The sequence below is a fragment of the Eubalaena glacialis genome, chromosome 4 (assembly GCF_028564815.1).
Source record: "Eubalaena glacialis isolate mEubGla1 chromosome 4, mEubGla1.1.hap2.+ XY, whole genome shotgun sequence".
Taxonomy (NCBI): domain Eukaryota; kingdom Metazoa; phylum Chordata; class Mammalia; order Artiodactyla; family Balaenidae; genus Eubalaena; species Eubalaena glacialis.
The window spans coordinates 110,115,457-110,140,217 of record NC_083719.1 but is presented as its reverse complement, the minus strand read 5'-3'; the positions used below and the strand labels follow the sequence as shown (position 1 = coordinate 110,140,217).

General features: G+C 38.6%; 1 protein-coding gene across 1 annotated transcript in view; it reads left to right on the top strand.

The window, feature by feature from the left end:
* Positions 1-24,761, top strand: part of MEIKIN (meiotic kinetochore factor) — a 133,488-nt gene that overhangs the window by 17,736 nt on the left and 90,991 nt on the right. The window contains exons 7-8 of the mRNA XM_061188965.1: positions 15,681-15,720; positions 23,463-23,527. Coding sequence (XP_061044948.1) covers positions 15,681-15,720; positions 23,463-23,527 — 105 coding nt within the window. The remainder of the gene's footprint in view (positions 1-15,680; positions 15,721-23,462; positions 23,528-24,761) is intronic.

Below are 24,761 nucleotides of genomic sequence, written 5' to 3'. Positions count from 1 at the left end.
CTTGCAGAAAAGTTGCAAAAGTAATACTAAGGGTTCCCATATACCTTCCATCCAGCTTTCTGAAATATTATCTTATACAACCGTAATACAATGGTGATAATCAGGAAATTAACGTTGGTATTAAACTGTTAACTAAACTACAGACCTTATTCACGTTTCACCAGTTTTTCCACTAACGTCTTTTCTTCTGTTTCAGGATCCTATCTAGGATACTACATTGCATTAGATTGTTATTTCTCCCTTAGTCTACTGAGGTCTGTGACAGATCCTCAGTGTTTGTCTTTCATAAGCTTGATACTTTTGAAGATTACTGATCAGTTATTTTGTAGAATGTCCCTCAGCTTGAATTTGTCTAGTGTTTTCTCATGATTGGAAAGAGATTATGCAATTTTTGATAAGAACACCACAGAAATGATGTTGTATTAAGGAATTCTTAATGTCAGTACATATATCTTATTACTGGTGATGTTAAACTTCACTTGATTAAGGTGGTATCTGCTGGTTTTCTCCACTGTAAAGTTACTAGTTTCCCTCTGTAGTTAATAAATACCTAGAAAAAGATAGTTTGAGACTCCATAAGTCCTGTTTCTCCTCAAACTTTCATTCACTGGTATTACCATTCATCAGAAGAACTTGATTGCCACAGTTCTTACTGTGGTGTTCATCTCATGGTGATTTTCTACTTCACTCTTTCCTGTTACATTTATTAATTGGAATTCTGTTGTAAAATAACTGCCTATTTTCTGCCATTTATTTATTCAATTATTTCTATCAGAATGGACTCATGCATATTTATTTTATTTTATGGGTTAAAATCCATTCCTCCCTCCCTCCCTCCCTTCTTTCTTCCTTCCTTTATTCTACTATACACACAAAGAAGCTTGAGAATTGTTAACCCAGATCCCTGTGAGAAATACATTTACTAAGTAGATTACTACAGCATTTATGTACAGTTCTGTTTGTCTTCAGCATTACAGCATCCAATCAACATACTCTTTTCCAAAGTTAGGTAGGTTAGTTCTTTTCCTCTCCCCTTTCAGTGAAATTGTTATTCACTTGTTATATAGTTAGATTCCTTTGGTAGTATTGGATTCAGTTTTTGATCCCCCTTTTCCTGTTTGATTTTGTTTATTTATTCAAGGAGGGGGGCTGTGTGAAGGTATGTGAAACATTACTATGGTTCTAAGAGTGATTGCTATACAAAAAAATATTCTCAGAAAAGTATTGCTTTCTCTTTCTTCTACTGCTACTGTGATCCCTTTCCCCTCTTCTTTCTACCCGGTTTCCACCCACCCCTTATAGGTAAGCAGTCTCTTTAGTTTATGCTTTATCTTTCTTGTGTTTCTTTTACACAAATGAACAAAGCCCTATGTATTTTCTTTCTTTTTTAAATTGAGGTGTAGTTGATTTACAGTATTGTGTTAGTTTCAGGTATACAGCAAGGTGATTCAGTTATATATATATATGTATTTTTCAGATTTTTTCCATTTTATATTACTGCAAGATATTGAATATAATTAATTTCCTGTGCTATACAGTAAATCCTTGTTATCGATACTTATCTATTTTATGTATAGTAGTTTGTATCTGTTAATCCCATACTCCTAATTTGTCCCTCCCCCCTTCCCTTTACCCTTTTGTAAACATGTTTGTTTTCTATGTCTGTGAGTCTGTTTCTGTTTTGTATATAGATTCATTTGTATTATTTTTTAGATACCACATGTAAGTGATATCATATATTTGTCTTTCTCTGTCTGATTTACTTCACTAAATATAATATTCTCTAGGTCCATCCATGTTGCTGCACATGGCAATATTCCATTCTTTTTATGGCTAATATTCTATTATATATATATGTGATATACATATCACATCTTCTTAAGCTAGTCCTGTATTGATGGGCACTTGGGTTGTTTCCATGTCTTGACTGTTGTAAATAGTTGCACTGTGAACATTGGGGTGCATGTATCTTTTTGAATTAGAGTTTTCATCTTTTCTGGATATATACCCAGGAGTGGGATTGCAGGATCATATGGTAGCTCAATTCTAAGTTTTTTGAGGAACCTCCATACTGTTTTCCCTAGTGGCTGTGCCAGTTTACATTCCCACCAGCAGTGTAGGAGGGTTCATTTTCTCCACAGCCTCTCCAGCATTTTTATTTTTTTTTTGGTATACTTTTTCATGACAGCCATTCTGACAGGTGTGAGGTAATACCTCATTTGGTTTTGATTTGCATTTCTCTAATAATTAGCAGTGTTGAGCATCTTTTCATTTGCCTGTTAGCCATCTGTATGTCTTCTTTGCAGAAATGTCTATTTAGGTCTTCTGCCCATTTTTTGATTGAGTTGTTTGCTTTTCAATATTGAGTTGCATGACCTGTTTGTCTATATTGGATATTAACCCCTTGTCAGTTGCATCATTTGCTAGTATTTTCTTCCATTCTGTAGGTTGTCTTTTCGTTTTGTTGATGGTTTCCTTTGCTGTGCAAAAGCTTTTAAGTTTAATTAGGTCCGATTTGTTTATTTTTGCTTTGATTTCTTTTGCTTTGGGAGACTGATCTTCGAAGATACTGCTATGATTTATGTCCAAGAATGTTTTTCCTGTGTTCTCTTCTAGGAGCTTTATGGTGTCATGTCTTATTTAGGTCTTAAACCATTTTGAGTTTATTTTTGTATATGGTGTGAGGGAGTGTTCTAATTTCACTGATTTACATGTAGCTATCCAGCTTTCCCAGCACCATTTGCTGAAGAGACTGCCTTTTCTCCATTGTATATATTCTTGCCTGCTTTATTGTAGATTAATTGACCATAGGTGCGTGGGTTTAGTTCTGGGCTCTCTGTTCTCTTCCATTGATCTATATGTCTGTCTTTGTGTCAATACCATGCTGTTTGGATTACTGTAGTATTGTCTGAAGTCTGGAAGGGTTATGCCTCCTGCTTTGTTCTTTTTTCTGAGGACTGCTTTGGCAGTCTGGGTCTTCTGTGGTTCCATATGAATTTTCAAATTATTCGTTCTTGTTCTGTGAAATATGTCAGATATTTCGATAGGGATTGCATTAAATCTATGGATTTCTTTGGGTCGTATGGCTATTTTAACAATATTAATTCTTCCAATCCAAAAGCATGGAATATCTTTCTATTTCTTTGAATCACCTTCAGTTTCCTTAATCAGTGTTTTATAGTTTTCAGCAAATAGGTCTTTCACCTCCTTGCTTAAGTTTATTCTTAGGTATTTTATTTTTGATGTGATTTTAAACAGGATTTTTTTTTACTTTCTCTTTCAGATATTTCATTGTTAGTGTAAAGAAATGCAACAGATTTGTGTATATTAATCTTGTATCCTGCTACCTTGCTGAATTCATTTATTAGTTCTGGTAGTTTTTGTGTGGAGACTTTAGGGTTCTTATATAGAGTATCATGTCATCTGCAAATAATGACAATTTTACCTCTTCCCTTCCATTTGGATATCTTTTTGAAGAATTCTTTTTTTATTGAAGTACAGCTGATTTACAGTGTTGTGCCAATCTCTGCTGTACAACCAAGTGACTCAGTTACACACATATATATTGATACATTCTTTTCCATTATGATTTATCCCAGGAGATTGGATATAGTTCCCTGTGCTACACAGTAGGACCTCGTTGTTTATCGATTCTAAGTGTAAGAGTTTGCATCTACCAACCCCAGATTCCCAGTCTATCTCTCTCCCTCTCCCCCTCCCCCTTGGCAACCACAAGTCTGAGTCTTTCTCTGTTTTGTAGATAGGTTCATTTGTGCCATATTTTAGATTCCACATATAAGTGCTATCATATGGTATTTGTCTTTCTCTTTCTGACTTACTTCACTTAGTATGATAATCTCTAGGTCCATCCACGTTGCTGCAAATGGCATTATTTTGTTCTTTTTTTTTTTTAATTTTAATTATTTATTTATTTATTTTTGTCTGTGTTGGGTCTTCGTTTCTGTGCGAGGGCTTTCTCTAGTTGCAGCGAGCGGGGGCCACTCTTCATCGCGGTGCGCGGGCCTCTCACTATCGCGGCCTCTCTTGTTGCAGAGCACAGGCTCCAGACGCGCAGGCTCAGTAGTTGTGGTGCACGGGCTTAGTTGCTCCGCGGCATGTGGGATCTTCCCAGACCACGGCTCAAACCCGTGTCCCCTGCATTGACAGGCAGATTCTCAACCACTGCGCCACCAGGGAAGCCCCTATTTTGTTCTTTTTTATGGCTGAGTAGTAGTCCATTGTATATATGTACCACATTTTCTTTATGCATTCATCTGTCTATGGACATTTAGGTTGTTTCCATGTTTTGGCTATTGGGAATAGTGCTGCTCTGAACATAGGGGTACATGTCTTTTTGAATTATGGTTTTGTCCAAGTATATGCCCAGGAGTGGGATTGGTAGATCATATGGTAATTCTGTTTTTAGTTTTCTGAGGAGCATCCATACTGTTTTCCATAATGGCTGCACCAACTTACGTTCCCACCAACAGTGTAGGAGGGTTCCCTTTTCCATTTGGATACCTTTTATTTCTTTTTCTTGTCTGATGGATGTGACTCAGACTTCCAGTGCTATGTTGAGTAGAAGTGCCAAGAGTAGGCATCCTTGTCTTATTCCTGAATTTAGTGGGAAGGCTTTCAGCTCTGCACCGTTGAGTATTATGTTGTCTGTGGGCTTGTCACAACTGGCTTTTATTATGTTGAGAAATGTTCCCTGTATACCCACTTTGGTGAAGGTTTTTATCATGAGTGGATGTTGAATTTTATCAAATGCTTTTTCTGCGTCTATTGAGATGATCACGTGGTTTTTGTCTTTCCTTTTGTTAACGTGATGTTACATTGATTGATATGCATATGTCAAACCATCCTTGCGACCCTGGATTGAATCCAGCTTAATCATAGTGTATGATCCTTTTTTTGTACTGTTGGTTTTGGCTTGCTCATATTTTATTGAGGATTTCTGCATCTATATTCATCAACGATATTGGCCCGTGATTTTCTTTTTTTGTAATATCTTTGTCTGGTTTTTTTTTTTTATCAGGGTGATGGTGGTCTCATAGAATGAATTTGGGAGTATTCCCTCCTCTTCAATTTTTTGGAATAGTTTGAGAAGGACTGGTATTAGTTATTTGTATGTTTGGTAGAACTCCCCAGGGAAGCCATCCAGTCCTGAACTTTAGTTTGCAAGGAATTTTTTAAATTACAGATTCTAGTTCATTTCTAGTGATTGATCTGTTCAAATGATCTGTTTCTCCTTAACTCAGTTTTAGCAGGCTGTTTGTTTCTAGAAACTTGTCCATTTCTTCTTGGTTGTGCAGTATGTTGGCTTATATCTGTTCATAGTATGCTTTTTTTAAAAAATTTCTGTGGCATCAGTTGTTATTTCTCCTCTTTCATTTCTTTTCTTGTTTATTTGGGTCCTCTCTTTTCTTCTTGGTAAGACTGGCTAGAGGTTTGTGGATTTTGTTTATGTTTTCAAAAAATAAGCTTTTGGTTTTATTGATCTTTTCTATTTTTTTTGATGTCTTATTTATTTCCTCTCTGATCCTTATAATTTCCTTTCTTCTCCTGACTTCGGGTTTTATTTGTTCTTCCTTTTCTTAATCTTTTAACTAGTAGGTTAGGTTGTTTGAGATTTTTCCTGTTTCTTGAGGAAAGCCTGTATTGCTGTGAACATCCTTAGAATTGCTTTTGCTGTGTCCCATAGATTTTGTATGGTTGTGTTTTCATTTTCTTTGTTTCAAGGTATTTTCTGATTTCTTCTTTGATTTCAACATTGACCCATTGTTTTTTTTAGTAGCATGTTGTTTAGTCTCCATGTATTTTTGTTCTTTTCCTGTTTTTCCTTCTGTGGTTGATTTCTAGTTTCATACCATTGTGGTCAGAAAAGATGCTTGAAATAATTTCTGTCCTCTTAAATTTGTTGCGGCTTGTTTTGTGACCTATTATGTGGTCTATTCTGGAGACCATTCCATGCACACTTGAGAAGAATGTATATTTTGGGTTTTTTTGGATGTGGTGTCCTATAGATATCAATTAAGTTCAATTGGTCTATTGTGTCATTTAGGACCTCTGTTGACTTTTTGATATTCTGTCTGGGTGATCTCTCCATTGATGTCACTGGGGTGTTAAAGTCTCCTACTATTACTGTATTATTATACATTTCTCCCTTTATGTCAGTTAGTATTTGCTTTATATATTTAGGTTCCCCTATATTGGATACATATATGTAAATGAGTATAATATCTTCTTCTTGTATTGATCCCTTTATCATTGTATAATGCCCTTCTTTGTCTTTCCTTATGTCTTTTGTTTTAAAGTCTTTTTTGTCTGAGTATTGCTACCCCCACTTTCTAGTCATTTGTGTTTGCATGAAATATCTTTTTCCATCTCCTCACTTTCAGTCTGTGTGTTTCTTTTGCCCCGAACTGAGACTCTTTTAGGCAGCATATTGTAGGTTCTTGTTTTTTATCCAATCTGCCACTCTGTGTCTTTTGATAGGAGCATTCAGTACATTGACCTTTTTTTTTTTTAGTTTTTTTTTGTTGTTGTTTTTTTATACAGCAGGTTCTTATTAGTCATCAATTTTATACACATCAGTGTATACATGTCAATTCCAATCTCCCAGTTCAGCACACCACAATCCCCACAACCCCCGTGGTTCTCCCCACTTGGTGTCCATACGTTTGTTCTCTACATCTGTGTCTCAACTTCTGCCATGCAAACCGGCTCGTCTGTACCATTTTTATAGGTTCCACATACATGTGTTAATATACAATATTTGTTTTTCTCTTTCTGACTTACTTCACTCTGTATGACAGTCTCTAGATCCATCCACGTCTCAACAAATGACTCAGTTTCGTTCCTTTTTATGGCTAAATAATATTCCATTGTATATATGTACCACATCTTCTTGATCCTTTCATCTGTCGATGGGCATTTAGGTTACTTCCATGACCTGGCTATTGTAAATAGTGCTGCAGTGAACATTGGGGTGCATGTGTCTTTGAATTATGGTTTTCTCTGGGTATATGCCCAGTAGTGGGATTGCTGGGTCATATGGTAGTGCTATTTTTAGTTTTTTAAGGAACCTCCATACTGTTCTCCATAGTGACTGTATCAATTTACATTCCCACCAACAGTGCAAGAGTGTTCCCTTTTCTCCACACCCTCTCCAGCATTTGTTGTTTGTAGATTTTCTGATGATGCCCGTTCTAACTGGTGTGAGGTGATACCTCATTGTAGTTTTGATTTGCATTTCTCTAATAATTAGTGATGTTGAGCAGCTTTTCATGTGCTTCTTGGCCATCTGTATGTCTTCTTTGGAGAAATGTCTATTTAGATCTTCTGCCCATTTTTGGATTGGGTTGTTTGTTTTTTTAATATTGAGCTGCATGAGCTGTTTATATATTTTGGAGATTAATCCTTTGTCCGTTGATTCGTTTGCAAATATTTTCTCCCATTCTGAGGGTTGTCTTTTCGTCTTGTTCATGGTTTCCTTTGCTGTGCAAAAGCTTTGAAGTTTCATTAGGTCCCATTTGTTTTTATTTCCATTACTCTAGGAGGTGGATCAAAAAAGATCTTGCTGTGATTTATGTCAAAGAGTGTTCTTCCTATGTTTTCCTCTAAGAGTTTTATAGTGTCTGGTCTTACATTTAGGTCTCGAATCCATTTTGAGTTTATTTTTGTGTATGGTGTTAGGGAGTGTTCTAATTTCATTCTCTTACATGTAGCTGTCCACTTTTTCCAGCACCACTTATTGAAGAGACTGTCTTTTCTCCATTGTATATCCTTGCCTCCTTTGTCATAGATTAGTTGACCATAGGTGCATGGGTTTATCTCTGGGCTTTCTATCTTGTTCCATTAATCTATATTTCTGTTTTTGTGCCAGTACCATATTGTCTTGATTACTGTAGCTTTGTAGTATAGTCTGAAGTCAGGGAGTCTGATTCCTCCAGCTCCGTTTTTTCCCTCAACACTGCTTTGGCTATTCGGGGTCTTTTTTGTCTCCATACAAATTTTAAGATTATTTGTTCTAGTTCCATAAGAAATGCCATTGGTAATTTGATAGGGGTTGCATTGAATCTGTAGATTGCTTTGGGTAGTATAGTCATTTTCACAATATTGATTCTTCCAATCCAAGAACATGGTATATCTCTCCATCTGTTGGTATCATCTTTAATTTCTTTCATCAGTGTCCTAAAGTTTTCTGCATACAGGTCTTTTGTCTCCCTAGGTAGGTTTATTCCTAGTTATTTTATTCTTTTTGTTGCAGTGGTAAATGGGAGTGTTTCCTTAATTTCCCTTTCAGATTTTTCATCATTAGTGTATAGGAATGCAAGAGATTTCTGTGCATTAATTTTGTATCCTGCAACCTTACCAAATTCACTGATTAGCTCTAGTAGTTTTCTGGTGGTATTTTTAGGATTCTCTATGTATAGTATCATGTCATCTGCAAACAGTGACAGTTTTACTTCTTCTTTTCTGATTTGTATTCCTTTTATTTCTTTTTCTTCTCTGATTGCCGTGGCTAGGACTTCCAAAACAATGTTGAATAATAGTGGTGAGAGTGGACATCCTTGTCTTGTTCCTGATCTCAGAGGAGATGCTTTCAGTTTTTCACCATTGAGAATGATGTTTGCTGTGGGTTTGTCGTATATGGCCTTTATTATGTTGAGGTAGGTTCCCTCTATGCCCACATTCTGGAGAGTTTTTATCATAAATGGGTGTTGAATTTTGTCAAAAGCTTTTTCTGCATCTATTGAGATGATCATATGGTTTTTCTTCTTCAATTTGTTAATATGGTGTATCACATTGATTGATTTGCATATATTGAAGAATCCTTGCATCCCTGGGATAAATCCCACTTGATCATGGTGTATGATCCTTTTAATGTGCTGTTGGATTCTGTTTGCTAGTATTTTGTTGAGGATTTTTGCAACTATATTCATCAGTGAGATTGGTCTGTAATTTTCTTTTTTTGTAGTATCTTTGTCTGGCTTTGGTATCAGGGTGATGGTGGCCTCATAGAATGAGTTTGGGAGTGTTCCTTCCTCTGCAATTTTTTGGAAGAGTTTGAGAAAGATGGGTGTTAGCTCTTCTCTAAATGTTTGATAGAATTCACCTGTGAAGACATCTGGTCCTGGACTTTTGTTTGTTGGAAGATTTTTAATCACAGTTTCAATTTCATTACTTGTGATTGGTCTGTTCATATTTTCTATTTCTTCCTGGTTCAGTCTTGGAAGGTTATACCTTTCTAAGAATTTGTCCATTTCTTCGAGGTTGTCCATTTTATTGGCATAGAGTTGCTTATAGTAGTCTCTTAGGATGCTTTGTATTTCTGTGGTGTCTGTTGTAACTTCTCCTTTTTCATTTCTAATTTTATTGATTTGAGTCCTCTCCTTCTTTTTCTTGATGAGTCTGGCTAATGGTTTATCAATATTGTTTATCTTCTCAAAGAACTCCCTTTTAGTTTTATTGATCTTTGCTATTGTTTTCTTTGTTTCTATTTCATTTATTTCTGCTCTGATCTTTATGATTTCTTTCCTTCTGCTAACTTTGGGTTTTGTTTTTTCTTCTTTCTCTAGTTCCTTTAGGTGTAACGTTAGATTATTTGAGATTTTTCTTGTTTCTTGATGTAGGCTGGTATAGATATAAACTTCCCTCTTAGAACTGCTTTTGCTGCATCCCATAGGTTTTGGATCGTCGTGTTTTCATTGTCATCTGTCTCTAGGTATTTTTTGATATCCTCTTTGATTTCTTCAGTGATCTCTTGGTTATTTAGTAACGTATTGTTTAGCCTCCATATGTTTGTGTTTTTTATGTTTTTTTCCCTGTAATTCATTTCTAATCTCATAGCGTTGTGGTCAGAAAAGATGCTTGATATGATTTCAATTTTCTTAAATTTACTGAGGCTTGATTTGTGACCTAAGATGTCATCTATCCTGGAGAATGTTCCGTGCGCACTTGAGAAGAAAGTGTAATCTGCTGTTTTTGGATGGAATGTCCTATAAATATCAATTAAATCTATCTGGTCTATTGTGTCATTTAAAGCTTGTGTTTCCTTATTACTTTTCTGTTTGGATGATCTGTCGATTGGTGTAAGTGAGGTGTTAAAGTCCCCCACTATTATTGTGTTACTGTCGATTTCCTCTTTTATAGCTGTTAGCAGTTGCCTTATGTATTGAAGTGCTCCTATGTTGGGTGCATATATATTTTTAATTGTTATATCTTCTTCTTGGATTGATCCCTTGATCATTATGTAGTGTCCTTCCTTGTCTCTTGTAACATTCTTTATTTTAAAGTCTATTTTATCTGATATGAGTATTGCTACTCCAGCTTTCTTTTGATTTCCATTTGCATGGAATATCTTTTTCCATCCCCGCACTTTCAGTCTGTATGTGTCCCTAGGTCTGAAGTGGGTCTGTTGTAGACAGCATATATATGGGTCTTGTTTTTGTATCCATTCAGCGAGCCTGTGTCTTTTGGTTGGAGCATTTAATCCATTCACGTTTAAGGTAATTATCGATATGTATGTTCCTATGACCATTTCCTAATTGTTTTGGGTTTGTTTTTGTAGGTCCTTTTCTTCTCTTGTGCTTCCCACTCAGAGAAGTTCCTTTAGCAGTTGTTGTAGAGCTGGTTTGGTGGTGCTGAATTCTCTTAGCTTTTGCTTGTCTGTGAAGCTTTTGATTTCTCCATCGAATCTGAATGAGATCCTTGTTGGGTAGAGTAATCTTGGTTGTAGGTTCTTCCCTTTCACCACTTTAAGTATATCATGCCATTCTCTTCTGGCTTGTAGAGTTTCTGCTGAGAAATCATCTGTTAACCCTATGGGAGTTCCCTTGTATGTTATTTGTCGTTTTTCCCTTGCTGCTTTTAATAATTTTTCTTTGTCTTTAATTTTTCCCGATTTCATTACTATGTGTCTCGGCCTGTTTCTCCTTGGGTTTATCCTGTATGGGACTCTCTGCACTTTCTGGACTTGGGTGGCTCTTTCCTTTCCCATGTTAGGGAAGTTTTCAACTATAATCTCTTCAAATATTTTCTCTGGTCCTTTCTCTCTCTCTTCTCCTTCTGGGACCCCTATAATGCGAATGTTGGTGCATTTAATGTTGTCCCAGACGTCTCTTAGGCTGTCTTCATTTCTCTTCATTCTTTTTTCTTTATTCTGTTCTGCAGCAGTGAATTCCACCATTCTGTCTTCCAGGTCACTTTTCCGTTCTTCTGCCTCAGTTATTCTACTATTGATTCCTTCTAGTGTAGTTTTCATTTCAGTTATTGTATGGTTCATCTCTATTTGTTTGTTCTTTAATTCTTCTAGGTCTTTGTTAAACATTTCTTGCATCTTCTCGATCTTTGCCTCCATTCTTTTTCCGAGGTCCTGGATCATCTTCACTATCATTATTCTGAATTCTTTTTCTGGAAGGTTGCCTATCTCCACTTTATTTAGTTGTTTTTCTGGGGTTTTATCTTGTTCCTTCATCTGGTACATAGCCCTCTGCCTTTTCATCTTGTCTATCTTTCTGTGAATGTGGTTTTTGTTCCACAGGCTGCAGGATTGTAGTTCTTCTTGCTTCTGCTCTCTGCCCTCTGGTGGTTGAGGCTATCTAAGAGGCTTGATGGGAGGGACTGGTGGTGGGTAGAGCTGACTGTTGTTCTGGTGGGCAGAGCTCAGTAAATCTGTAATCCACTTGACTGTTGATGAGTCGGGCTGGGTTCCCTCCCTGTTGGTTGTTTGGCCTGAGGCAACCCAACACTGGAGCCTACCTGGGCTCTTTGGTGGGGCTAATGTCAGACTCTGGGAGGGCTCACACCAAGGAGTACTTCCCAGAACTTCTGCTGCCAGTGTCCTTGTCCCCACAGTGAGCCACAGCCACCACCCTCTCTGCAGGAGACCCTCGAACACTAGCAGGTAGGTCTGGTTCAGTCTCCCCTGGGGTCACTGCTCCTTCCCCTGGGTCCCAGTGCACACACTACATTGTGTGTGCCCTCCAAGAGTGGAGTCTCTGTTTCCCCCAATCCTGTCGAAGTCCTGCAATCAAATCCCACTAGGCTTCAAAGTCTGATTCTCTAGGAATTCCTCATCCCGTTGCCCGACCCCCAGGTTGGGAAGCCCGATGTGGGGCTCAGAACCTTCACTCCAGTGGGTGGACTTCTGTGGTATAAGTGTTCTCCAGTCTGTGAATCACCCACCCAGCAGTTATGGGATTTGATTTTACTGTGATTGCGCCCCTCCTACCATCTCATTGTGGCTTCTCCTTTGTCTTTGGATGTGGGGTATCTTTTTTGGTGAGTTCCAGTGTCTTCCTGTCAATGCTTGTCCAGCAGCTAGTTGTGATTCTGGTGTTCTTGTAGGAGGGAGTGAAAGCACGTCCTTCTACTCCACCATCTTGGTTCCTCCCTTCCAAAAAAAATCTCATTGACCTTTAAAGTAAGTATTGATAGGTATGTACTTACTGCCATTTTAAGTTTTGTTTTCCAGTTGTGTTTGTAGTTCTTCTATGTTTATTTCTTCTTCTTTTTGTTTTTCCTTTTGTGGTTTGATGGTTTTCTTTTGCAGTATGCTTGAGTTCCTTTCTTTTTGGTTTTTGTGTATCTTTTGTGTGTTTTAGATTTGTGGTTACCCTGGATTACAAGTATGTTGACCGATAATGATATGTACTTGCTTTAGACTGATAGTCGTAGAAGTTCAAGCACATACTAAAAGCTCTACATTTTATACTACCCTCCCCCACATTTTGTGATTTTGATGTCCTATTTTACATCTTCATGCTTATCCTTTTGCTGTTAATTGTAGTTATAATCATTTTTACAATTTTTTTGATTGTTTACTCTATGTACTGGCTTATTTAAGTGATCATCAATCCTTTTATATATTTGCCTTTCCTATTGTGATTTTTCCCATTCCTATAGACCTTGCTTCTTCTCTATTTATTTTTATTTTATTTTTTAAGATAAATTTATTTATTTATTTATTTATTTTTGGCTGTGTTGGGTCTTCGTTGCTGTGTGCGGGCTTTCTCTAGTTGCGGCAAGTGGGGGCTATTCTTCATTATGGTGCACGGGCTTCTCATTGCAGTGGCTTCTCTTGTTCTGGAGTGTGGGCTCTAGGCACGCAGGCTTCAGGAGTTGTGGCTCGTGGGCTCTAGAGCGCAGGCTCAGTAGTTGTGGTGCATGGGCTTAGTTGCTCAGCGACATGTGGGATCTTCCCAGACCAGGGATCTAACCAGTGTCCCCTGCATTGGCAGACAGATTCTTAACCACTGCACCAACAGGGAAGTCCCACTTCTTCTCTATTTAGAAAAGACCTTTCAATATTTCTTTTAGGGTAAGTGTAGTACTGTTGAATACTTTTAGGTATTGCTTGTCTGAGAAATTCTTTATCTTTCCTTCTATTCTAAATGGTAATCTTGCTGATAGGGTATCCTAGGTTGCTGGTTTTTCTCTTTTGGGACTTTGAATATATCATGCCACTCCATTATGGCCTGCAAAGTTTCTGCAGATAAATCAGCTGATAGCTTTATGGGGGTTCCCTTGTAACTGACTCTGTTTTTCTCTTGCTGCCTTTAGAATCCTCTCTTTAACTTTTGCCATTTTAATTATGATATATCTTGGTGTAGCTCTGTCTGGGTTCATCTTGTTTGGCACCCTCTGTGCTTCCTGTACCTGGATATCTGTTTCCTTCTTTAGGTTTGGGAAGTTTTCAGCCATAATTTCTTCAAATACATTTTCCATCCATCTCTCTTTTTCTCCCTCTATAACCCATATTATGTGCAGGTTGGCATGTTTTATAATATCCCATACATCTCATATGTTGCTTTCATTTTTTTTTATTCATTTGTCTTTCTATCTGCTGTTCTGATTGGGTGATTTCTATTATTCTATCTTCCAGATCACTTATTTGTTCTACTGTGTCATTTAGCTTGCTATTCATTGCTTCTAGATTGGTTTTTATCTTGGTAATTGAATTGTCCATTTTTGATTGGTTCATTTTTATAATTTCTAGTTCCTTGTTACAGTGATCTGCATTTCTATCAATAATCTTTCTTAATTATGTTAGCCTTTTTATTACCACCTTTTTGAGTTCAAGGTCTAGTAGACTGGTGAGCTCTGTTTCATTGTTTTTTTCTTACAGAGGATCTTTGTTCTTTTAATTCGGAGTAGTTCCTCTGACTTTTCATTTACTTAACTTTGTCTCTGTTAATTTAAGAGAAACAGTTATCTACTATGGTCTTGAAAGGGTGGTTTTATGTGGGAGCATCCTGGTGCAGGCTGTGTGTGTCCAGTGTTTTGGTGCAAAGGCTGGTTTTGGTATAGACACCAGCCATGTCTTTCCTCAGGTTTTGCTGGCTGTTATCCCCTTGATAGGGGGTGTGGTTCATGCTAGAGTATCTAGAGCCTATGCAGAATGTGAGGCAGGGCTTCCTCTCTGCTCAGTGGCTGTCACCACTTTGTCAGAGGCAGGTCTGCTCCCCAGTTGTTGGATTAGAAGCTCTGAGGGTTGGGTCTGATCAGGCTCTGTTGCCCTTGAGTCTGTCCCCTGCCCCAAAGCCAGTGAGGCTTGTTCAGTCACAGAGGACCTGTGTGCCACCTGAGTAGGCATCTGTGATTCTGCTCAGAAGCTGCTTAGGTTCGCGTCCCTTTCTCTGTTGTATTTGTCCCAGATATGGTGCAAGGCTGTGGTGTGACATAGGCTGGGGCTGGCGGTCAGGGCATTGTGGATATAGGAACTGAGGTGGCTGTGCTTCCTCCTGAGATCTGGGCTGCCTCTGTGTCAGACCTCTCCCAAGACCTGCCTGCTCCAGATCTACCACTAAGGTGTGGTGTGGAATAGGTGGAGCCGGGGCACTCTCACTGGGAGCCAAACCACCACCTATTCCTGAGCGTGCTGACAATGGCCTCCATGGCTCCACCCAGATCACACTCCAGGCCCTCTGGGTGGTCTCTGCGTAGCTAGATGGAGCCCTCTCCCAGAGCCTATGTGCTCAAAGTTCAGGGCTTAACCACTGCACACTCTTTTGATGCCACCCTATGCGCACGCTGACAGTACCCACCACAGCTCCACCCGGATCACACCCCAGGCACCCTGGTCTGTCTCTGGGTAGCTAGATCAAGTCTTTGCCCAGAACCTATGCCAGGCTGCAGTGTGGAGTGAGTGGGGCTGGGGTACTTGCCCCTTTGGGTTGGGAAGTGCCATGAGGTTCTCTTTGCCCTGATTGTTAGCAAGCCAGAATGTGTGTACTCCTTAAGGTAGAGTCTAGGCTTTTCCAGCCCTTCTGTCTGTCTCAGCAGATTTCCCAGCAGGCCAGGGTGCTTGTCTCCTGTGCACAGGACCCAAGGACTGTGATGCCCAGGTTGGGCTTGACTTGCTTGCTCCCCAGGGTGAGGGTCCACCCATGTGGACCTTTTCTTCCTTACAGATCTCTCCCAGGGGCACAGGTCCTGACCCAATGCCTTTTTTTCCCATCTCACCTGGTTATGTGGAGATCTGTCTCACAGCTTTGGTTGTATAGGAGTTTTTCTGCCAGTTTCCAGTTAGTTTTCCATGAGAATTATTCTACATGTATATGTATTTTTGATGTGTTTGCTGTGGGAGGTGAGTTCCACATTCTCCTATTCTGCCATCTTGGTTACCCTCCCCTGAATTATATTTCTAATAGATTGTTTTTTTCCTTTCTTAGGTACCTCTTCAGAAGACTATCAGAAATGCCATAGAAAAGTGTAAGAACTAACATTTTAAAAGTTGTTGTGCTTTTAAAACTTTGTGTACTAATAGTTATATAGCAAGTATGATTGGTAACCCACAAATTCAGGTGTTTGTTTATTCAGTATTTGTTGAGGACTCACTGTATACCAGAACTGTTCTGATTGCTGGAGGTATATTTGCTATCTATCCATCTGTCTGTCTGTCTATCTATCTAATTGCTGTAGTGAACAAAATTGATTATAAACAAAATCTCTGCCTTCTTTGAGTCCACATTCTAGTTGGAGGAGATGGACAATAAATAAATAAGCAAGTAAATTTATACCATGCTATATGGTAATGAATGCTATGGAGAAAAATAAAAAAAAATAGGGGACTAGGGAGTATTGGGATAGAGATTTGCTCTTTTAAGTAGTGTGGTCTGAGACTCACCATTGAAAAGGCAGCATTTGAGCAGAGACCTAAAGAAGGAGACAGAGCAAGCTGTGTAACTCATTGGAGAAAAGAGCATTCCAGGTGGAGGGAATAGCTGGAGCCATGCCCTGAGGCAAGAAGGCCTGGGCTCCTGGTGTGAAGTGAGGGAGGAGGAGTGAGGTAAGAGAGAAAGTGAGAGAAGAAGCAAGAGGCCAGATCATATAAGGCATTTTAGTCAAATATAAGTGAATTGGAAGGCCTTTGAAGGGTTTAGAAGGATGATATGATACGACTTATGTTTTAAAAGAATCATGCTAGCTGCTGTGTTGAGAATAGACTATGATGAGGCAAGGAATTAGGGAAATTATAGTTAGGAAGCTACTGCCCTAATCTGGGCAAGAAATATTGGGAGTATGGACCAGAGTGGCAAGAGGGGAGATAGTGAGAGGTACGATTTTGGATATATTTTGAAAGCAGAACTAAGAGGATCCACTGAAGGACTGAGTGGTGAAGTATGAAAGCAGTCAAGGCTAACACCATGGTTTTGGCTTGAGCAACTGGAAGGATGGAGTTGCCATTTATTAAGATGGGGAAGACTGAGGAGAAACATATTACCAGGGGCAGATGAGTTAGGCTTAGGGCATGTAGACTGAAGGGTAAGGTATGTGAGAGAGATGTTCAAGGAGGTGGTCACATTCTGGATCATGAATACCTTAAGAGCTGGTATTTTTATTTTTTCCTGAATATGATGAGAGCCTATGAAAGATTTTCAGTAGGACTGTAAAATATAATGATTTTTAAAAAATTTTGTTTATTTATTTTTGGCTGCGTTGGGTCTTCATTGCGGCGCGCGGGCTTTCTCTAGTTGCGGCGAGTGGGGGCTACTCCTCCTTGCGGTGCACAGGCTTCTCATTGCAATGGCTTCTCTTGTTGCAGAGCACGGGCTCTAGGTGCGTGGGCTTCAGTAGTTGTGGCACCTGGGCTCAGTAGTTGTGGCTCATGGGCTCTAGAGCGCAGGCTCAGTAGTTATGGCACACGGGCTTAGTTGCTCTGTGGCATGTGGGATCTTCCCAGACCAGGGCTCGAACCCGTGTCCCCTGCATTGGCAGGCAGATTCCCAACCGGTGAGCCACCAGGAAAGCCCCATATAATGATTTTTTTAACACCTAATCTTCAAAGGTTGAAAGAACTTACACAAAATTCATACAAGTTTAAAAACAAAGTCAGGAGACACCATCAAGAAAGTGGAAAGACAGTATACACAATGGGAGAAAATATTTGCAAATCATATATCTAATAAGGGAATTGTATGCAGAGTATGTAAAGAACTCTTACAACTCAACAATAAAAGGACAAATAACCTGATTTAAAAATGGACAAAGCATCTGAACAGGTATTTCTCCATAGAAGATAAACAAATGGCCAATAAGCACATGAAAAGATACTAAATATCATTATCCATTCAGGAAATGCAAATCAACTTCATTGAGATACCACTTCACATGCCCTGGGATGGTTATAATCAAAGAGACAGATAACAAGTATTGTTTTGGATGTGGAGAAGTTGGAACTCTCATACATGGCTGATGAGAATTTTAAATAGTGAAGGTGCTTTGGAAAATAGTTTGGCAGTTCCTCCAAATGTTACATGTGACCCAGCAATTCAGTCCTAGTTTTGCATACCTAAGAGAAATGAAAACTATGTGTACACAAAAACTTGTACATGAATGTTCACAGCAAGTTTATTCATAACAGCCAAAAAGCCAAAAGAAACAATCCAAATATCCATCTACTGATGAATAGATAAATAAAATATGGTATACCCGTAATGGGATGTTATTCAACAACAAAAAGAAGTGAAATTCTGATATGCACTACAACATGGGTGAACCCTGTAAATATTATGCTAACTGAAAGAAGCCAGTCATATAAGACCACATATTTTATGGTTTCATTCATATAAGATAGCAAGAATAGACAAATCTATAGAGACAGAAAGCAGATTAATGATTGCCTAAGACTGGGAGGTTTGGGAAGAAATGAGAATTGACTGCTAGTGGGTACAGGGTTTCTTTTTGGGGTGATGAAAATGTTCTAAAATTGACTGTGATGGTGGTTGCACAACTCTCTGAATATACTAAAAACCATTGAATTACACACTCTAAATTGGTAAATTATATGGTATGTGAATTATATCAATAAATCTGTTAAAAAAGACAAAGTTAGGACCAAGGAAACCAAGGAGATATAATTTTTAATAGGCGATATAGATATAACCAGATTTTTTTTTTTTACCAGAATTAAATGGTAGACAGTACAATGTGGTCTTCTTTGATGAGGATCTATAGTATTGGTACTTTGTGTTGCTGAGTGTGTGGGGGCAAGGACTGATAAACTGCTGAGCGAAAATTTCTGTGGAATTTTTAATTACCCAACCAAAATTCTTGCCAATCATCCTACCTCTTCACAAACATATGCATCATATTTCTGTCTTGTGCAATCACTCTTGCAGCAAAGAAGAAGATGGATTAGGAGTGATTAGATTGAAGGGATGACTATCGTGGCATTCCAAGTGAGGCATGATTAGGACCTGAACTTTAGTGGCAAGGATTGCTTAGAAGGAAAACTTGAGAACAATTCAAGAGTGATAATCAACTGTTGTTAATGATTGGTTGGTTAAGAGAGGAAGATGGAGTCTGTGATGACCCTCAGCCCTCTGACTTAGGAAATAGGATGAATGAAGACTCATTCACTACGTGAAGGAACACAAATAGAAAAGAGTGAGTTGGAGTGACAGGTCTGGAAAACACTGAAATACCTACAGCACTTTGAAGTGGAGATATCTAGCAGGCATTTGTATATCCCAGCCTGGAAAGCAAGGGAAAGGTTCTGGGCTGAAAGCATAGTTGTTCCCTTGGGAAAGTGTGTAGAGTGAGAAAAGAATAGTTTTAGTGTGATGGGCTCCTTATAGTTATGCTTGCATCTAAATGATGAGAAATTTCTGAAGAAAAGAAAATCAATGACTATTATTCTTGGGTGAATTATTCTTCCTTGGTGAGCAACAGCGAAAATTCTAAGGCTAAATTATTAAGAAAATATAGCTTTATTGATTTATTTTTTTAAATAACTGATCTAAACTTCTCACGGGCTTTGATCACCTTTCTCCCCTGTTTAGCAGGGAAATGATGAGTTAAAGTTATTAATGCCATCCAGTTACTTCCAGGTAAAAGTCTCTTTTGGGTAGAAGCTGAGTCTTTCAGATTTTCTCCCACTCCGTATTCCTGAGGATGATCATACCTCTTGATTTGCCTGGGACAGTCCCAGTATGTGCCTGCTGTTCTCACATAATCTTTTATAGAGCTCCCTTTTACTCTCAGAAAGGTCCCAGTTTGGACAAATCGTCACCCTAAATATAGGTGTATAGGCCAGAGGTGGGGGAGGGGTGAAGCTGGGTCTTGAGGGTGTCTGGGATCCACAAGTTGTCTCTGAATTTTTACTAATTTGTGCTGCAGGTTTCAAGACTAGTTCATACCTGGGCTGGACTCTACTGATAAAGTCATTGATGAACGTACAGCCGTATTTTGGGCCTGAAGTCCTCCATTGCTGATTTTTCCTCACCTTAGCTTTTATTGCCGCCCCAAGCCCCTTAAGTCTCATTGAAGTCCTCCATCCAGACTTTGACTTAGTTGCCTTTCTACAACCTTCGTGGTAAACTCACCTAGACACGACAGCCCTATGCCAGGTATTTTGGTTCTAAATTTGACCACCTTCTCTGCATTGCCTTTGGGATGTGGAACCTTGAGAACTAGTTTACAGTATACAGGAACTAAGGGACTCTTTAGGAGGGCTGAGGCCTCCTCTCTGCCTGAGTATCCCAAGCTCTTATTTTTATGTTGAGTTTCCACCTTGTGTGGATGTTTTCTCCTAGAGTTCTAAACAGGGAGTTTGGCACATGCCCTCTACTTTGGGCTTTCTCTTCACCTCTTCTAATGTCATCATCACACCTATTACCCCCACCTCCAGATTTTGGGCTTGAAGGAGAGAAGTCAGTCCCCATTGTTTAACTGCTTGTTTCCTAAGCCTCTGTCCCCTTTATCTTTCCAATAAACCTTTCAGCTGGAAGGTGTAGAGGGGGGAATCTATCTTAGGTCACATGAGTTCTTATAGTAAAACTCTGTAGTTCATGTAAAACTCTGTGGTTCTGTCCACAAGCCTTAATCTATATATGTTAATAGGACCTTGAAGAATGTAGCAGGATGTTAAATGTGCTTTCATGTAGTCTTAGAGTTTGGACAGTGACCTTAATAGATGAGAACAAAATAAAAATGACAATTACCCCATCCCCTATTCTGTGTAGAACCATCTATGTAGAATTTGTAATAAGTGAGATCAAAACCTAATTCTTTCAACATTAGACCATCACCAATCTCTAAGCTATTTAAGAAAAGACGAAGAATGCACTGAGAGGATGAAATGATCAAGAATGTTTATTTCTTTGATAAGAGTTATTGGTGTCATATGCAAGGAAAGGGGGAAACTTCTCCCTCACCTCAACACAAGAGAGAAGCTCCCAGAGATCCATTTGGAAAGTTCAACATATGTTCCCTGGAATTTGGTTTCTGACTCACACCTGGTAAAGCTAAAAGCAAGAAGGTCTGTTAGATGCTTTGGAATGGCTGATAAAGAGGACACTAGAAATACTTTCAGAGTTTGGCACAGCAAAGATTTGTGCATATTGCCCAGACGTCAGACATTGATCCCACAGAAGGGATCATCTTGAAAGGGATCATGCCCAATACGACTTCCTGGAAAGGACAAAATAAACTTGACTGAAAGAGACTGGAAATTCTACCATCAAATGCAAAAGCTGAGGACATCATAAAGAGCAAGTGAGAGAGCCCCAGAGATAGGGAAATCTTATCACCGAACCCTTCAAAATACTTCAGGTTTGGGCTTCCCTGGTGGCGCAGTGGTTAAGAATCTGCCTGCCAATGCAGGGGACACAGGTTTGAGCCCTGGTCCAGGAAGATCCCCCATGCCGCGGAGCAACTAGGCCCGTGCGCCACAATTACTGAGCCCATGCTCTAGAGCCTGCAAGCCACAACTACTGAAGCCTGCACGCCTAGAGCCTGTGCTCCGCAACAAGAGAAGCCACCGCAGTGAGAGGCCCACGCACCACAACGAAGAGTAGCCCCCACTCGCTGCAACTAGAGAAAGCCCGCGCACAGCAACAAAGACCCAACGCAGCCAAAAATAAAATAAATAAATTTATTTAAAAAAAACTACTTCAGGTTTGAAAGAGTCAGCATTTGGTTATCTGTCATGCCCAAAGGGCACCAAGGACATATTATAATAGTATCAGTTAAGATCAGGAAAGACCTTTCCTACAGTTCCTTCCTGCTACTCCAATGTCAAAGGATCCTAAAGAGTAGTTAACGAATGGGGAAGGAAAAAGAGCAAGAAATAGAGAAAAAAAACAGCGATGGTTGCTTTCCTCACTGCAGGTTATGAGTCTAAATCAGACCTAAGTTGGGAAAAGGAAGAGGTTTAAGTTGGATAATAAGAGTTTAGTGTTGTGATATTATGCTGGGCTTTTTATTACCTAAAAATGACTATTTATTGGCCAGAGAATACCACAAAAGCAACAGAATAAACCTGAAAGGGGCAAGAAAGCACTATTTTGACAAGATGAATTTATTTTTTTGTATCTGATTCTTTTTTTCCAATATTTTTTATTGAAGTATAGTTGATTTACAATGTTGTGTTAATTTCTGCTGTGCAGCAAAGTGATTCTGTTATACATATATATACATTCTTTTTAAAATATTCTCTTCCATTATGGTTTATCATAGGATACTGAATATAGTTCTCTGTGCTATACAGTAGGACCTTGTTGTTTATACATTCTATATATAAAAGCTTACATCTGCTAACCCCAACCTCCCACTCCATCCCTCCCCCAATCCTCTCCCCCTTGGCAACCACCAGTCTGTTCTCTATGTCTGTCATTCTGTTTCTGTTTCATAGATAGGTTCATTTGTGTCATATTTTAGATTCCATGTATAAGTGATATAATATGGTATTTGTCTTTCTCTTTCTGACTTACTTCACTTAGTATGATAATCTCTAGTTGCATCCATGTTGCTGCAAATAGCATTATTTTGTTCTTTTTTATGACTGAGTAGTATTCCATTGTATATATGTACCACATCTTATTTATCTGTTCATCTACTGATGGACATTTAGATTGTTTCCATGTCTTGGCTATTGTGAATAGTGCTGCTATGAACATGGGGGTGCATGTGTCTTTCTGAATTATAGTTTTTAACAGGTTGAATTTAAAGGGGAAATATGAAGGAATAAAATACTTTTTTGCTTACTGAGTTCAACTTTTCACTAAAGCAGTAATAGGAATTTAAAAATCATCTCCTCACATTTAGTTTTCAACTCCACTCTCTTGCTGGGGACTCAGAAATTCCACTTTGGTGGTCAGAGGCTGAGCTTTGATTCTTTTGTATTCCTCTTGTAATAGCTAATCCTCTTTTACAAATTTGGATAGGATTGGGGGCAGTCTCATTTGTGAAAGTATAAAATAGAAAAGAATATTAATTTTTTTTAAGTATTATCTCTAATGTTACTTGAGATCCTTACCACAAGAATCCTGGAAAACAAGGGACTTCCCAGGTGGTCCAGTGGGTAAGACTCCACGCTCCCAGTACAGGGGGCCCAGGTTCGATACCTGGTTGGGGAACTAGATGCCACATGTATGCCACAACTAGGAGTCATGCTGCAACTAAGAGTCCGCATGCCTCAACTAAGAAGTCCACATGCTGCAACGAAAAAAAAAGATCCTGCATGCCGCAAAGAAGATCCTGCATGCCGCAACTAAAACCCAGCACAGCCAAAATAAATAAATAAATTTAAAAATATTTTCTTTAAAAAAGTAATGAGATATCATTTCTTAAAAAAAAAAAAAGAATCCTGGAAAACAAGATTGCTATTCCTTTTCCATAAATGAGATAATCAAGACTCAAGACAGGTAAAGTAACTTTCCCAAGGCCACTGAAGTGTAAGTAGCAGAACTGAGCTTTAAATCAAGGTCTGTCTGATTCTAAATACTATGCTTTGTCCTCTACACATATTGTCTCACACTGATGAATGTATAAGTATATTGCCCTTTATTATGAAACTATTTGTTCATATAGATATGTTAGCATTTTTTCTAACTAGCTTTATTTTTTCTATAGGATAATTGATTGCATAGAAATGTCTTTAAGTATTATTTGAGTATTCTCAAAAGTTACTGAAAGAGTAAAAGAATCCCATTAATTTGTTCTTATTCTAGTATGATGATGTTAGCAGACCAAAGTATTTCTCCAAAACCAAAGAGTACTTCAAATTCAGAATCAGGTAATTAGTAATGAAACTAATCATTTTTATAATCCTCTATTTATTTATTTTTAACATCTTTATTGGAGTATAATTGCTTTACAGTGTTGTGTTAGTTTCTGCTGTATAACAAAATGAATCAGCTATATGCATACATGTATTGCCACATCCCCTCCCTCTTGTGTCTCCCTCCCACCCTCCTTATCTGACCCCTCTAGGTGGTGGCAAAGCACCGAGCTGATCTCCCTGTGCCATGCAGCTGCTTCCCAGTAGCTATCTGTTTTACATTTGGTAGTGTATATATGTCAATGCTACTGTCTCACTTCGTCCCTGCTTACCCTTCCCCCTCCCCATTCCTCAAGTCCATTCTCTACATCTGTGTCTTTATGCCTGTCCTGCCCCTAGGTTCATCAGAACCATTTTTTTTTAGAATCCATATATATGTGTTAGCATAGGGTATTTGTTTTTCTCTTTCTGACTTATTTCACTCTGTATGACAGACTCTAGGTCCATCCACCTCACTACAAATAACTCAATTTCATTTCTTTTTATGGCTGAGTAATATTCCATTGTATATATGTGCCACATCTTCTTTATCCATTCATCTGTCGTTGGACACTTAGGTTGCTTCTATATCCTGGCTATTGTAAATACAGCTGCAATGAGCATTGTGGTACGTGACTCTTTCTGAATTATGGTTTTCTCAGGGTATATGCCCAGTAGTGGGATTGGTGGGTCATATGGTAGTTCTATTTTTAGTTTTTTAAGGAACCTCCATACTGTTCTCCATAGTGGCTGTATCAATTTACATTCCCACCAACAGTGCAAGGGGGTTCCCTTTTCTCCACACTCTCTGCAGCATTTATTGTTTGTAGATTTTTTGTTGATGGCCATTCTGACTGGTGTGAGGTGATACCTCATTGTAGTTTTGATTTGCATTTCTCTAATGATTAGTGATGTTGAGCATCTTTTCATATGTTTGTTGGCAATCTGTATATCTGCTTTGGAGAAATGTCTGTTTAGGTCTTCTGCCCATTTTTGGATTGGGTTCTTTGTTTTTTTGATATTGAGCTGCATGAGATGTTGTATATTTTGAGATTAATCCTTTGTCAGTTGCTTCATTTGCAAATATTTTCTCCCATCTGAGGGTTGTCTTTGAGTCATGTTTATGGTTTCCTTTACTGTGCAAACACTTTTAAGTTTCATTAGGTCCCATTTGTTTATTTTTGTTTTTATTTCCATTTCTCTAGGAGGT